Source organism: Chiloscyllium plagiosum, chromosome 12 (assembly GCF_004010195.1).
Source record: "Chiloscyllium plagiosum isolate BGI_BamShark_2017 chromosome 12, ASM401019v2, whole genome shotgun sequence".
Lineage (NCBI taxonomy): Eukaryota > Metazoa > Chordata > Chondrichthyes > Orectolobiformes > Hemiscylliidae > Chiloscyllium > Chiloscyllium plagiosum.
The window spans coordinates 5,354,880-5,371,982 of record NC_057721.1 but is presented as its reverse complement, the minus strand read 5'-3'; the positions used below and the strand labels follow the sequence as shown (position 1 = coordinate 5,371,982).

Sequence of the window (17,103 nt, the reverse complement as noted above, 5' to 3'; positions counted from 1 at the left end):
GGGGGGGGGGGGATGGGCAAACTGGTGAAATCCACATTGATCCCGTGCGGTTGGAGGGTCCGAAGGCAGACTATGAGTTGTTCTTCCTCCAGGCATCAGGTGGTTAGGGTTTGGCAAGGGGAGAGGCCTAGGATCTGCATGCCCTTGGCGGAGTGGGAGGGGGGAGTTAAAGTGTTCAGCAACATTGGTCAGTACAGGTGTTCCACAGATGTTCTCTGAAACAATCCGCAAGTTGGCATCCAACGTAGAGGAGACCACATTGGGCGCAACGGATGCAGTCAATGTTCGTGCGGAAGTACAGTAAATTTCTGTCGGATGTGGAAGGATTATTTGGGGCCTTGGACAGAGGTGAGGGGTGAGGTGTGGGCACAGGTTTTGCACTTCTTGCGATGGCTGGGGAAGGTGTCGGGAGCAGAGGGTGGGTTGGTGTTGGAGGGAGTGCATGGACCTGACAAAGTAAATTTCTGTCGGATGTGGAAGGATTATTTGGGGCCTTGGACAGAGGTGAGGGGTGAGGTGTGGGCGCAGGTTTTGCACTTCTTGCGATGGCTGGGGAAGGTGTTGGGAGCAGAGGGTGGGTTGGTGTTGGAGGTAGTGCATGGACCTGACAAGGGAGTCGCGGAGGGAATGGTCTCTCCGAAACGCAGACAGGGGTGGGAGGATTGTTGCCGCTGCCGCAGCCATTTTCATCCCCACTGACGTCACTCACCTGAACACCGCCCACATCACTTTCACCCCTATCTTCATCTGCCGATCACATTCCCAGCTACCTTCGCCCCAACCCTCATTCCTGGTAAGGGCTTATACCTGAAATGTTGATTCCCCTGCTCTCCGGATGCTGCCTGACCTGCTGTGCTTTTCCAGCACCACACTCGCGACTCTAAATTACTTGCAAGTTTACTCTCCTCACTGCCAGACTAGACAACATCGTTATCTTCTCTCTCTCCTCAGGTTCTGTTCCTTCTCTCGAATCTGCTGTCATCATGTCACCTCTCAAAAGCAACCTTTGTAAACTACTGGGAGAAAGTGAGGACTGCAGATGCTGGAGTACCAGAGTTGAAAACTGTGGTGCTGGAAAAACACAGCAGGCCAGGCAGCATCCGAGGAGTAGGAGAATCGATGTTTCGGGCTAACTACTGCCCCACCTATAAACTCCCTAGAAGTGCAGTCAGCTCCTAAATGTTTAGCCCAGGACTCCAAGTTTAAATCCCTACCAATAGTTTCTGTGCATTTCACAGGACGAGATCAGATCATAAATGACATCCTATGTAACTGTACGAAGATATATTATTCCTCCACTTCCTGTCTGATTTTTGAAGTAGCTGGCTGAGATTCAGAAGGATCTGGCTGACCTGGCATATAAATCATAAAACGTTAGCTTGCAGGAACAGCCGGTAATTAGGAAGACAGGTGTAATGCCATGTTGTACATTTTAAACAGAAATTAATCAAGTAGCAGGGTAGTTCGCTACAGTTGCTATACTTTTGAGACCAAATCTAGAACACCACAGTTTTCATCCCCTTATTTAAGAAAGGTCTAGCAAAGCCAAGGAAAGTTATCACTCGCATTACCTTCACATAATCCTGCAGTCCACTGGCAGGATTTGTGTACAACGGGAGCATCCTCTCCCAGGCCAATGTCCCCAGTAGCGAGGCATTAGTCACATGACCAGCTACAATGGGCGGGCCACATTACCCACATGCTCGACATAGGACTCATTCAGCAAGTGCTCTACACTGAGCTCTGCAATGTAAGCAATCAATAGGAGGGCAGAGGAAATGCTACAAGGACACCTTAAACAAATGACACATGGGACTCCCTTTCCCCAGAATGCACAAATTGGAGAGGGAGCATCCATTAGGGCACAATGGTAGCTGTCCAGATGTACAATGCTGGTGCTTCGAGTAAGATATCTGCTACGTCGATGTCAAAAAGGGCCTTTGATTTGTGATAAAATTGTTACATATCCTGATCCTTTTCTTCCAATTGTATTCAATTCTTCCACGCACAGTCATACAGCACAGAAACAGACTCTTCAGTTCATCCAGTCCATGCTGAACATAATCCCAAACTAAACTAGTCCTACCTGCCTGTTCTGAGCCAATGTTGCTCCAAATCTTCCCGTTTAAGTACTTATCCAAATGCCTTTTAAACATAACTGTGCCCGCATCGACCACTTCCTCAGGAAGTTCATTCCACACGGGAACCACCCTCTGTGTCAAAGTAAAATGCCCCTCATGTCTTTTTTAAAGTTGTTCTCCTCTAACCTTAAAAATATGCCCCATAGTCTTGAAATCCCCCATCCTTGGAAAAAGACAACTAGCGTTAACTCTGTCTATGCCCCTCATGATTTTATAAACCTCTATAAGGTCACCTCGCGACCTCCTACGTTCCAGTGAAAAGAGTCCCATTCAACCTCTGGTGCCAAAATGGTTTGTGGGGTCTGACCAACAGCAAACCCAGCTCCAATAGACAAAGACAGCTCTACTAGTATTCCTAAAATACACCTTCTAAAGTACGCTATTAGAGCGATTATATAATATGGTGACAGTACAAGAGACAGCTGTACAGGTCCTTGGTGCAGTTGTGGTTTCCTGACCAAGAAAAAGCTATAGAGTGCGTTCACAACAAAGATTCACATTAATTCCTAGGATAGAAGGGTTTGTCAATCGGGCAGCAATTAGAGGTTTCACAGAGGTTTAGAAGAATGAGAGGCGGTCACATTGAAACGTTCAAAATTCTGACAGAGCTGGACGGACTGGGTGCAGGCATAATGTTTCCCATGGCTATGGGAGCAGGGTGTCAGGATATGCAGTAGGACATTTCATACTGAAATGAAAGGAATTGTCTTCACTCAGATGGTAGTGTACTTTGTGGAATTGTCTACCACAACACTGAGGAGGTCAAGTCATTGCATATATTTAAGGGAAAAAAAGATTGATTTCTAGAGGCTAAAGGTGTGAAGGGTTACGGTGAGAGAGTAGGAGTAGGCATTGAGATGGATGATCAACCATGAGCATGTTAAATGGGCTGAATGGCCTTCTTCTGTTCCTAATTTCAATGTTTCTAAAATTGTTGGCATGTCATAACATGTATGTTGCATTGAGCAATGGGCTGCATTGAAACTGCATTGGCAACAAATCCGGCCCATTATTTGCAGTACTATTGGACTAAGAGCTGCCTTTGATGACGACATGGGAAGGCAGGTTTTGAACAAAAATGTCGCACTTATAAATGCACATCATGATCAATCCATATGAGGTTCAAGACTCAAATGATAGACACTTGCTTCTAATCTATCGTCTCTCTAGGGGAGGGGCAGAAGAGGACTCTTGCTAAATGATTCTACATATTGCATTGCAAAGTAAATGTCAAATAATGCTGGAGACAGTGCTCCCATAATTTACAGTAGCTTTTCAATTCAGAAATGAATTATCAGGAGCTTGGCATACAGTGTGTTATTACAGTGAGTCAAAACTACATTCAAAAGTGAGATGCTGCACCCAATACACAGGTTGTAAATTAGCATTTTTACACGACAACAACACTAAACATTCTGATATTTTTGGAGCCAGAGTACAAATCAATGCTCTGAGCTTTCTATTAACCATTTCATTCAAGAGATGATCCTGATTCTGCAATTACAAGTGTCTGAACTCACTAAATAGTGAGAGCTGTAGCATCAGGGGAATAAAGACATTGGCAGAGTAGTCTTGACAAGTAATTTTCCAAAACTGATGTTCTTAAAGGATAATATGTTTGTAAAATGAAATTAGCTCTGATTTTCTTAGTTCTAACAGCGTTTAGCACATCACATTTAACAATTTCAAGCATGGCTAAGTGTCCGTCTTGGCCCAGCACCTTCATTTGCTTTCTGTGAATGCTGGTTATCACACGTTCCTGACTTGAGCTGGCACACCAGCTCAAATGAAGTAGAAAAAGCACACCGATTAAACAAAGCAATTCACAACAAACAAACATCAATACTAAACAAAATGTGCACTGAAAGCAATTCATCAGTTTCAACATTGTTAGACCAAAAGGAAAAGATCAAGGTGATAAGGAGAAAAAACACAGTGAAGAGGAGAGAGATGTGAAGGAGACTGGGAGATGTTGAACTGAGAAATGCAACATTGTTTGAGAAACGTTTTCTGAATATTCAAAAACATTTCAATCCAATGTGTGAAGTTAATTTGGTTTTATTAAATAACTTCAGCAATATGTATGAACACTGAGCCTTTAAAATAACAAAAGGCAAAACACTGTAAAAGCTGCAGATCCCATTTAAATTTGTGTGTCCTAATAAACACAAAAACAAATGAAAGTTCAAATAACGAAATAATCATACAGAACAAACATGGTAATGCATTCATTTTCTACTTTCAAAGATACTGCATCTGTCTTAAAGCAAATGATAGAATGCAACAACATGAATGTGTATCCTTCGAACAGCCCAAACTACCAACCTATGGCTTACAAAGTGCAGTCATTAGAGTCACACAGACAAAACTGTTAAGCAATTTATGCACTGAGAGATTCCACAAATATCAAAGAAAATAACGAGCAGCTAATTAGTTTTTTGCAATGATACTTAACAGAGGAAAGGGCTCAGAACACATGAAGAGCTCCACATTCTTCAAACAGTGCAATGGGATCTTCTCTATAGGTTGGTCAGAAAGAGCCTCATTTTCATGTTTCATTGAAAATGCTCATGTTCCTCTGACAACACCCAACACATCGAGGATCCAACGGAGGTTCTTGTGTCCATACGGAACTTGAATCAACTTGGTGGAGAGAATGCTACCAACTGAGATAGGCTGCAGTGACTAAATTTGACACTCACAGGTGGATTTTCAGCCTCCTATATAAAACATAGGAATTGCCAACATTCCTCTAATCATTCAGCCAACCACATACGGTCTATGGCAATGAGGGGATATCTTGTTTTCCCTGTGTTTCAAAAGTCCATATCATGGAGCCTCAGGGAGAACATACTTAGACTTTGTCCTGCAAAGAACTAGAGGAACTATGGGCAGGCAGACTCTGCCACTGGTCCCAGTTCAACATAATCTCTTTTATTCCAGTCCAAGTGGTGCCTTGCTCTTGAAGGTCCTCAAATGTATTTCACCAAATCTTGTTTGGCTGGCATCCATTCTCCTGCTGCTCTGGTAGGGTTGACATCTGAGAGATCAAGAGTATGCCCTGTTTCATTCATTCTGTAACTAGGTCCTGATGACCACCTTTGGCCAGTCGTGTGCAGCACTGCTTCATTGTGATGCTATCCCTCCAAAGATTTTAACCAATCAATGTCAGTGGAAGATGTCCAACCTACACTACATCTTTACGGCTCTCTTAAATGTATCACAGGCACAGATTGAGGCTGGTTCTGTGGAGCCTGTTTCATGGCTGTCTTGATGATCTGTTTGGAGCGAGAACTTCTCAAGGTAGGAATGATGCTGGAAGACCAATGCTGCTTGCTGATTCATATGTGATCTCTAAGTCATCCCCCCTGCTGTTGCACCCTAGTTACAGGAAGTGTCAACACCCTTGATGTTCTGCTGCCCAACTGTAATTGGGGTGTAAGGGGTGGAAGTGCTTGCTGCTTCTGGGTAAAACCAGAACTCTGTCAAACGCCTGTCCCTAGCTTGGATGGAGGCAGGAAAATTGACAAGCACCCTCACCTTATAAGAATCCATCACCACTTCACAAACATCAAGATGAAGTCATAGCAGCAAACCTTAATAAAGAAAGGCACATCCAAAGACACAGGCATGATGGGATTGGATGAAAGCTGAAAATAAGCCTGATCTCTGACAAGTCCAATCTTCATAGGTTCAATGGGAGGGTTGAGGCACTTGAAACTCCACAGTATACCAAGCACTGTTAAATAGGATTACAATAAGTGGATATATGATGACAGGTGCAGACACAATGGGCCGAAGGGCCTCTTTCCATGCTATAAAAACTCTGATATACAAATTATTTCCTCGGTTTCCCATCACAACTGTGAGGAAGAAATGTGCTGACAATTAAACCTCATAACTTCAGTGCACCATTGATATAAGTTTATTGCTTCAACTACAAGAACGGCCATATCAAATTTGGATGAATAGAAGCAGTGATCATAGGAGGGGTGAGGGGCAAGATCCATCATGTAAGCCTTCTGGATGAACAACTGACAAATATAAAGTCATGCTAATTGATATGGCAAAAATGCGACAGAGGGGGGTAAAAAAGAGAATGGAAAGTGTGCACGACAGGTCAAACAAAAAAAGGGGAGAGGGTCAAAGATATACCAAGGCATAAACTAACAATGAGGATTGTTATTTTCCCAACTTTAACATACTCAAGTGTGACATACAATGCAATGCAACTTCCCTCTAAACACAAACACTGCCTACATCTGTTAAAGAGTATAAAGTGCACATGTACAGCATTTATTTGGTGGCTTTGCTCCTTCTGTCAGAGTTTTGCGTCAGTCTTGATGAACAGTCTGTGAGATCTCTCTATCATATACTGATCACTGCAGCACTACATGACAATGGTTCACACCTGAGATTTGCTTCAGACAGACTGAAAGGCCCTTTGATTTTAGGACACCCTATTGTGACTGCTATTAGTTATTCCATAGTTAGAGCTCTATCTCCCTACCACTGTCACATCTACCACTTTCTCATGATTCTCGAGCAGACATTCTGTTTGATTGGAGGTGCAATGTGTTCCAAAAAGTTGGAAGTCACCCTTCTTGAATCCTGCCACAGCATTGCGCCCTCTTTACTCATCCCATCTCTATTCCTGACTAGGGATTCAGGTTGAATCAGACTGCTTGCAATACTGGCATTACCTCTGACATCCAAAATGAATGTCAGACCCCTTATTCTCTTACCTGCAAAAGACAGCACCTCTATGGTTAGGTGTTGTACATGTTAAAGAATCTAATGACGGGATGCACTTTTGGCTAACATTTCCCATCACAAGTTTCTATATCCACGTTTGCAATGGAATGTATGTGCCACTGTTTGACATGCTGTAATTATTACCTCACCTCATAGGAAGATAACATATTGACAGCATAACAAATGTACCAAGGTAGTTTCACTATGAAGGAATTTATAATGAAATCACATTAAAAAGATTTATATCGACTCAGCAAGATGGCAGTGATTCTGTAGAACTGCTGTGGACAGCTCTGCCTAACAGCCAAGGCATACTGGTGTTTTCTGCCATCCCTGGCCAACTTATGTGGTGGAATTATTAGTTTAAAACCTTACAGAACACATATTTGCTAATATTTGAGAGTGGGAAGGATGCCAAAGGGAAAAGGAGTGAGCAAACAGCAGCAGGGAGGACACTCCCCTGCAGCACCTACAATACCAGAGACTGCAGCAACAGCCTCTCCTGAACCCCCCGGGGACCTCACAGACTCACAGGAACTAGCTGCGGCAATGGAGAGACTTACCTTGAAAGTTGCGGCTGCGATTGAGGAAATCTGTGGGGAGACTCGTGCCCAGGTCCAACCTATTGCATCCATGCTGCAGAAGCATGAGCAGGAAATCCAGGGCCTCGGGGAAAGGGTGGAGGGTCGGACTAATGCCTCGGAAGCTGCGATGGAGTCCTCATCCGGTCAGATCCAGGTGTTGGAGCGAGGTGCGGGCCTTGCGAAACCATATCGACAACTTCGAAAATCGAGATCGGGAGTTAAATCTCCGAATTGTCGGGCTCCCTGAAAGTGAAGAAGGTGAGCAGCCAGTCAGCTTCTTTGAAAGCTGGCTGCTGAAGTTTTTGGGCCTTCACATCGAGTCCAGCAGGCTTCAGATTGCAAGGATTTATCGGATTACAGTGCATAGGTCAGGCCCAGTGCAGCACCCCCGCTTGGTCCTAGTGCACTTCCATTCAAATAAGGACAGGCAAAAAGTCATAGGAGCTTCCAGATCCCTGGGAAAAGATCCGCAGGCACTGCTGTACAAGGGGTCAAAAATCATGTTTTTCCAGGATTTCTCTGCAATTGTAATTCGAAAGAGGAAGTCCTTCGATAAAGTTAAAATGAGGCGGAGGAACCTGGGCATCCAGTACTCCATGAGATACCCTGCAGTGCTTTGTTTCAGCCACAAGGACTCAGTTTATACATTTCACTCGCCGGATAAGGCTAAAAACTTTGTGGACACTTTAAAATAGACGGATTGGCCTGAAGAATATGGTTAATGTTTGTTCTCTTTTCTATCTTTCCCCATGTTTTCCCTTCCTTTTTCTTTTTTTTTAGATTAGATTAGATTACTTACAGTGTGGAAACAGGCCCTTCGGCCCAACAAGTCCACACCGACCCGCCGAAGCGCAACCCACACATACCCCTACATTTACCCCTTACCTAACACTACGGGCAATTTAGCATGGCCAATTCACCTGACCTGCACATCTTTGGATTGTGGGAGGAAACCGGAGCACCCGGAGGAAACCCATGCAGACACGGGGAGAACGTGCAAACTCCACACAGTCAGTCGCCTGAGGCGGGAATTGAACCCGGATCTCTAGCGCTGTGAGGCAGCAGTGCTAACCACTGTGCCACCGTGCCGCCCCTTAATCTTATTCCTTTCTTTCTCCCTAATAATTTCCTTTTTGAAAAGGGGGACAAGAGTTCGGAATAAGTTGTTCCTAATTTTTTTTAATAACTGGATTTTCTGATGGGAAATTTTGTGGATGTTCTTTGTTGTCTGTCCCCTTTTTTTTGTTTGTTCTGCTTCTCTTTTAGTCTCAAGTAGGGGTGACATGAAGCCAGGGATGGGTGAAGTGCTCACCCTGACTTTGTCTTTTTTTCTGTTAATTTAAGGATCATCTCCTTGCTTTTTTTCTGGCCTAAGGCTGGGGCACAGTCCGAGTTTGAAGGAGCTATCAAGGAGGGGATGGGTAGGGTGAGTGCCCCCTATGGGCAGGGGGAAGAGTCTTCAATTCAAGGTGCTCTAGTTGGTTTTCTTTGTAGTCTTTTGGTAGGAATAGCTGTTCATACTTACGATAGAGTAGTTTTTGTATATATAGTTTTTCGATTCTAAGAGTCTTTTACTTATGCTCGGTGCTTTGTAAGCAGGGTTCTCCCTCAGAGTGGTTCAAGGGTGTCTGAGGGGGGAATATGGCTAAGTGTCTTATTAAATGGTGCACCTGGGACATTAAGGGAAGTCATTCGCCTGTTAAAAGGAAAAAAGTGCTTTCTAGCCTTAAGATGGAAAGGGTTGATATCGCTTTGTTGCAGGAAACCTATTTTGATGTTGGGGAACACCTGAAATTACAACAGGGCGGTCATGACCGAGTATTCTTTTCATCCTTTACTACTAAAAGTAGGGGAGTGGCGGTACTTATCCAGAAAAATCTTCCGTTCACATTATTAGAGCAGGTGAAAGATGAGCAGGGACGGCTTGTGATACTTAAAGCCCTGATACATGGGGAGGAATATGGCATTTTAAATGTCTACTGTCCTCCAGCGCATCTCCTCAAATTTTTGATTAGTGCTTTCTCTAAGTTGAGTGCTTTTGGAACACGGCACATTATTATAAGGGGGGGGGGGGATTTTAATTATCTTTTGGATCTGACAGTGGGCAGGATGCCTTGTGGGCCCCCAACTATTTCTTCGCAGGCCAAGCAAGTGGTTGACTTATGTGAGGAGTTGGGGCTGGTGGATATTTGAAGATGTCTTCACCCTACCAACAGGGACTTCACCTTTTTTTCAAACCCACATAAATGTCACACGGGGATTGACCTCTTTCTGGCTCCGATTAGGAGTTGTAAAATTGGGAATATGGCTATCTCTGATCATGTGGCAGTATCTTTGGAGGTTAAGGCTAAGAGTGAAGAGCTAGGTTTGCGGCACTGGCGTTTGGACCCTTTTCTCCTTAAGGATTCCAAATTTGTGGAATACTTTTTGCAGGAGTTTCAGGAATTCTCGACTATCAACTCAGGCACAGCTAGTAGTTCGTCCATGCTGTGGGAGACTGCTAAGGCCTTTGATAGGGGATTAGCTTTAGATTAGATTACTTACAGTGTGGAAACAGGCCCTTCGGCCCAACAAGTCCACACCGACCCGCCGAAGCGCAACCCACCCAGATCCATTCCCCTACATTTAACCTTTCACCTAACACTACGGGCAATTTAGCACGGCCAATTCACCTAACCTGCACATTTTTGGATTGTGGGAGGAAACCGGAGGACCCGGAGAAAACCCACGCAGACACGGGGAGAATGTGCAAACTCCACATAGAGAGTCGCCTGAGGCGGGAATTGAACCCAGGTCTCTGGCGCTGTGAGGCAGCAGTGCTAACTACTGCGCCACCATGCCGCCAGCTATTTCCTATTCGGTTAGCCGGAAATGACAGAATGAGGAATAGCAGCGTCTACTTGAGACACGGTTGAAAGCCGTGGAGGCAGCACATTTTGTGCAGCCTTCGGTGACTAAGCTACAACGGATCGGGCTGCCTTGAATTCAATACTGACACAAAACACAAAGAAAGAACTTGCTTTTGCTAGACAGAGGCTGTTTGAATATGGTGATAGGCCAGGGAAGTATTTAGCGTATCTGACTAGGAAAAAGCATGCTCCCCAATCCATTACTGCAATCAGAGACAGCGCCGGGGTCCTTACATACGATGCTAAAAAGATTAATGAGGCTTTTCGGAGATTTTACTCTGAATTGTATCAGTCTGACAGGAGGGCTAAAATAGAGACCTTTTTTAAGAACCTGGATCTCCCAGGGGTAACCTTGGAATAGACATCTCTCCTTAGTGCCCCCTTGACAGTTCAGGAAATACAGGAGGCAGCTAGGCAACTTCAGAGTGGGAAAGCACCTGGCCCTGATGGTCTTCCGGGTGAGTTTTATAAGGAGTTTATAGGGATTCTGTCACTCCTATATGCATGAATGCCTACCACCATCTTTGAGAGAAACTAATATTTCCTTAATTCTTAAGAAGGGGAAGGTTCTTGAGGATTGTGCCTCATACAGGCCGATCTCTCTACTAACTTCAGATTTAAAGATTCTGTCCAAGATCCTGGCGCTGAGATTGGAAAGGGTGTTGCCCCATATTATTAAAGAGGACCAGACTGGCTTTATAAGGGGCCGTAGATCCTCTAATAATATTAGAAGGTTGCTGAATATGGTCCACGTTTGTCAGCAATGATCGATTCAGGGATTGGTGATTTCCTTAGATGCAGCGAAAGCATTTGACCGGGTGGAATGGCCGTATCTTTTTTATGTCTTAGAACAGTTTAGGTTAGGTGGACTCTTAGCGAGGTGGGTGGAGGTTTTATATTGCCACCCTCTGACCACGGTCATCACCAATAGGGTGAAGTCTGGGAATTTTAGGATTGTTAGGGGTAGTCTTCAAGGTTGCCCCCTCTCACCATTGTTGTTTATGTTGGTGATAGAGCCGCTGGCAGAGGCAATTCGTCAGAACATCCACATAACCGCTCCAGAAGTGGGATCGAGTGCACACAAGATTACACTGTATGCGGATGATGTCCTTCTGTTTTCATCGAACCCAATGACCTCGGTACCCTATTTGATAAAATGTATCAATTCATTTGGGGCTATTTCAGGATATAAGATTAAGTTTGCAAAATTGGAGGCTATGCCTTTGGGGAACCTTAAGGACGTGCTAGAAGTTGAAGGTAGCTCTAAGTTCCCTTTTAAGTGGTCACAGGCAGGGTTCCGGTACCTAGGCATTTTTATTACCCCCAAGTTTGATCTGTTATTTCGGACTAACTTTGCTCACTTGCGAGATCTCCAGAGATGGGAGGCTCTTCCAATTTCATGGCTGGGCCGAATATCTCTCATTAAGATGAATGTTCTTCCTTGTTTGCTTAATCCCACGCGTATGCTCCCTATAATGTTTCCCAGGTCAACGCTACGGAAGCTTATGGGGTGGTTTGGTTCCTTTGTCTGGCATTGTGGCCCGTCCCTCATCAAGCTTACTAAATTGCAGTTGCCTCAAGGAGGTGGAGGAGTTGATTTCCCAGACATTTCCCAGACAGGAGGTATCAATTGAGTTCCCTGCTGTCCTTTGTCTGTGATTAGGTAGGTAACGATCCAAACTCAATATGGCTGGATATTGAGGCCTCTTATTAACCTATTGTTCATGGATAAGATGAGGACAGTTATGGACCACTGCCGGAACCCCATTGTCATTAGTACAGTCAAGGCATGGAGGGCGATGCGTCAGAGTGAGGGTTGTTTATCCAAGAGTTCGCCATTTACACCTATAGTTGGCATGCCAGGGTTCCGACCAGGAATGATGGACAGCGAGAGGAGTTTCTAGTTTGGGAGACTTGTTTGAGGGGGAGGTTATGATGTCTTTTGAGCAACTGAGCTGCAAATACGGGTTACCCAGCAGAGATCTTTTCCATTTTTTTCAGGTTAGGGATTTCATCCAGAAGAAGACTACGCTTCTCACTAAGCCCCTATAAGCCCGATACAGAGAGGCTGTTGCTACGTTCCACAAGCACCCTTTCGGTTAGTGCCCTCTATCGCCTGCTGGGTGGCAGGTCCTGGCAGGATATTAACCAGTTATGTGAGGTCTGGAAGCAAGAGCTCAGAGTGGAGATCTCTTCTGAAACATGGGAGGTCATATGGGAGAATACTCAAAAGATCTCAATCTGTAATAGGACATCCGCTACGCAGTTAAAAGTTCGACACAGGGTTCATCTGGCACCAGACCGCTTGGCAAAGTTTAAAACAGGGGCATCTTCAGTGTGCCCCAAATGTAAAATAAGTGTAGGTACTCTTACCCATTGCTTCTGGACATGCCACAGGCTCTGTGTTTATTGGAGCGCTGTGGCGGAAGAGACAGGGAGGGTATTGAGGACTGAAGTCAAAGTAGATTTGATATCTCTCCTCTTAGGTCTACCAAATTTACCATCTTTAGACGGGCATGGGAAGAAACTATTTAATATTCTTGCATACTGTGCACAGAAGAATATTCTGATGAATTGGGTGTCTGAGAACCCGCCGGGCTTGCTGGGTTTCAGAAATTAATTATGGAGCACAGTCCCTTGGACATTTTTTACAAACATGATGCACCACACAACGGACCATTTTTATAAGACATGGCAGCCCTACTTGAGTTATTTGGAAACAGATTTGTCAGTTATCTTAACTAGGGCGTTTGTTTAACCAGGATGGTTAAATTTGTCAAGCCCTGGGCCCTGGAGGGGGTCTCCTGAGTTAATACGGGTATGTATATAATGCTCCCGTTCCTCTGTTTGGGAGCTTTGCACCGAGCATAGCTGTTCTGTATTCTGTGTTTTTTTTTTGTTTTTTTTTGCTTTTTTCTTTCTTTTTTTTTGGTGTTGCTTTGGACAGTGTTAGGGTTTGTTTTGTATTAGAGGGTAGGTTAATAGTTAAGAGACAGTAGTATTGTTTTTGTGTTTGTTTTCTTTGTATTATTGATTGTATTTTCAATAATTTTATATGTTTGTAAAGTTAAAAAATATGCTAATAAATATATTTACAAAAAAAAGATTTGTATCATAGAACTTAAATTAAAAAAAAAGGACAGAGTTATTTATTTGTAATATCTAATTATTGCCCACACTCCCTAACACCACTTCATCTCACCTTGACTTTCCTTGAGGTATTAGGGAATGCTCTCGATATCAAAATTAAAAATCTGCAAAGACTATCCATCCCATCAAGCAATGGCAGTATTATCTAATTAGCTTTAATCATTAAGCTCTTGGTTATTCTGGAATGGAATCTAAACACTTGAAGTGGAAGTGAATTACACAAACTGAAACCTATGGTGATGTGAAACAGGCTAACACTGGCTGGAATACAGCTAACAAGTACTGCAGGCCTGCAGCAATGTGGATGAGGAGGACAGAGCATTACAATTCCTGATCTGATTTTGAGGAGTCATAATTTCTCTCTTCAACCCATAAAACAACTGGAACTTCTTTTTTATTGGAATCACTGGAATGATCTGTCCTACTAAAGAGTTCAAAAGGATTTTAAGCAATGGCATAGTGTTGTCAACTAGTAACCAGCAGCAAGTTCTTTAAAATGTTTACTGGGTATAACCAAAACTTCAAGAGTTTTCCCAGGTCATAACCACAAACTCCTGGCTTTTTATTAAGCTCATCGATTTTAGATGGACATAGAATATGTGTAACTCTTAATCAGTTATTGTACAAAAAACAAACTACAGATGCTGCAAATCTGAAACTCAAGCTCTGAAGAAGTGTCACGAGACCCCATAACTTGAACTCTACACCCCGTCTACATATGCTGCCAGATCTGCTGAGTTTCTCCAGCTATTTCTGATTTTTGTTTCATAATACAACAGAACATCAGGTATATTTACACATTTTATGGTTCTCACCTGACGGTCCTTCTGTGAAAACTGACAGCGTCTGTCCTCCAACACTCTGCATTGTGAATGGATGCTCCCTGGGTGCACTAATTGGTGCACCCTTCCCGCTGGTAGTTTGGATACTTGCGAGCTCTTCATTTAAAGTAAAGGAAACCTGATAAACAAAGGTAGCTAAGTTAGCTACTACAATTTCACTGGATAGCATCATTTAGAATGGAAACACAAAATACAAATGATATCAAACGTTTGATGCATGCACAACTTTAACAGATGTGGAGGTGCCAGTGTTGGACTGGGGTGGACAAAGTTAAAAATCACACAACATCAGGTTTCTTTGGAAGTACTAGCTTTCAGAGCACTGCTCCTTCATAAGGTAGCTGTGGAGAGGGATCATAAGACATAGAATTTATAGTATTATGAAGGTGTAAGGGGTACTGTACCTTTGAGAGTTAAAGGACTGAGCAAGCACAGAGTGGTGGAAAATTTGCAACGTAACATTTGGTCCAACAGAAAATATTAACACCAATGAAATGATCCAATGCTTTGGGGTATAAAGCCAAAAAGATTGAACAATTGGGGGACAACTGCCAAGCCATCAGCATGTCGAGACTGCCTGAAAAATAGCTCTTTTAAAGATACCTTTATCTAACAACAACCTGTGAAACAAAATTCCTAAAAAGAAGACAGAGGAAGATACAAAGAGAATATTCATCAGCTGCTTGGTTTTGAAATTTGAATTTTTTGGTAAATCTTAATCGGGGGTTTTATTGGACTGGTATTGTAGAAGGGGAAATGGAAGATAGGTTAGAGGAAGGAGTTCCTGATGAAGGGCTTTTGCCCGAAACGTCGATTTCGCTGCTCCTTGGATGCTGCCGGAACTGCTGTGCTCTTCCAGCACCACTAATCCAGAATAGAGGAAGGAGTTGTAAATAGTTGTTATTTAATTATTCTCTGTTAGACTTTAAAAAAATAAAGTTGTTAATTTCTACTTTAAATCGTGACTTTTGGGAATAGTTCTTTGCCTCTCGAATTTCAACAGATTACCGTACAGGGTAAATCATTTCTGTATTGCTGGTTTAAATGTTTTTTGGTTTTATACCCCAAAGCATCAGATCATTTCATTGGTGTTAATATTTTCAAAATACTAAATTCAAACTTGATTGGAGTTGGTATTTTGGAACATAATTTAAACTAATTGGCTGAATTTGAATTTGTTTTGTCTCATAGCAACCCAGGTACTGCTAGCTGTTGGACCAAATGTTACGTTGTAAATTTTCCACCACTCTGCTTGCTCAGTCCTTTAACTCTCAAAGGGTACAGTACCCCTTACACCTTCATAATACTATAAATTCTGTGTCTTATGATTCTGCTCCACAGCTTCCTGATGAAAAAGCAGCGCGCTAAAAGCTAGTACTTCCAAAGAAACCCATTGGACTATAACCTGGTGTTGCGATTTTTAACTTTAACAGAGGCAATGTCAGGTTTTCGTATATTATAGAGTCAGCACTGTTTCAACAAACTTGTAAGAAACAAACGTTACAAATCATCGTATACCTCGAGTTACTGCATGGGTTTCGGCCTTTAATAGTTGATTAAGTAACTGATTGAACCAGACAAAATATTTACATTGGGAAAACAGGGAGTGTTCTTATGTATTTCAAAGCCAAAACTAAAGGTAAGTCGATACTTAGACAGGTAATTAAAAATATAGAAAATAGATATTGTCATGAATCAAAACAACCACAAAAATAAAGATTCTAACAAACACAAAGCAGCAGTCAAACATCACGAGCAATGCTGCTCTTGACAGAAGAGACTCGATGGCTGACTAAACAAGGGCTTAAGAGTTATATGGAAGAAAAACCCCAGCGCAGAGTCATAGAGATGTACAGCATGGAAACAGATCCTTCAGTCCAACTCGTCCATGCCAACCAGATGTTCTAACCTAATCTAGTAAGCACATAAAATATACAGCATCCTGCTTTTCCCTTAGACAGGCACAGAAGTGAGAAGGGAATTACAATCAAGAAAGATTTAATAAAGAAAAATATATGTAGTTCTCCTATAATGCTGTAGTTGCGTTCCAGTGAAACCTCGCTTAATAGACGTAATGGGGTCTGTGGGAAAACTAGGGGTGGGGCAGACCAACAACAACTATCACTCACGATAGACTTTTCGGTGATTTTTCAGCTAACACAAAGTATAGCACAGCCTGAATGAAGGTTGAAATCATATTTATTAATGAAACAAAAGTACATTTAACACAATGCAGTTAAAAAAAAGTAAGAAAACTGCTGTCTGCACAGTAACTCACAGAAAGCTGCTCTGTCGGCAGTTGACATCGCACATGTGCAGAATGGCGCAGAGATTTCAGCGGGGATATCAGCACACGGGCAGAACGATGTGAAGATTTCAGTGGGGATATCAGTACAGGGGCAGAACGGCGCAGAGATTTCAGCGCGGATATCAGTGCGTGGGCAGAACGGCGCGGAGATTTCAGTGGGGATATCAGTACGGGGGCAGAACGGCGCAGAGATTTCAGCGGGGATATCCGCACACAGGCAGAACGACGTGAAGATTTCAGTGGGGATATCAGTACGGGGGCAGAACGGCGCAGAGATTTCAGTGGTGATATCAGTACGGGGGCAGAACAGCGCAGAGATTTCAGCGGGGATATCCGCACACAGGCAGAACGACGTGAAGATTTCAGTGGGGATATCAGTACGGGGGCAGAACGGCGCAGAGATTTCAGTGGTGA

At 43.2% G+C, this 17,103-nt stretch overlaps 1 protein-coding gene across 1 annotated transcript in view; it reads right to left on the bottom strand.

The window, feature by feature from the left end:
- Positions 1 to 17,103, bottom strand: part of gtf2f2a (general transcription factor IIF, polypeptide 2a) — a 106,467-nt gene that overhangs the window by 62,525 nt on the left and 26,839 nt on the right. Inside the window, exon 4 of the mRNA XM_043700322.1 lies at positions 14,355 to 14,499. Within this exon, the coding sequence (XP_043556257.1) occupies positions 14,355 to 14,499 (145 nt within the window). The remainder of the gene's footprint in view (positions 1 to 14,354; positions 14,500 to 17,103) is intronic.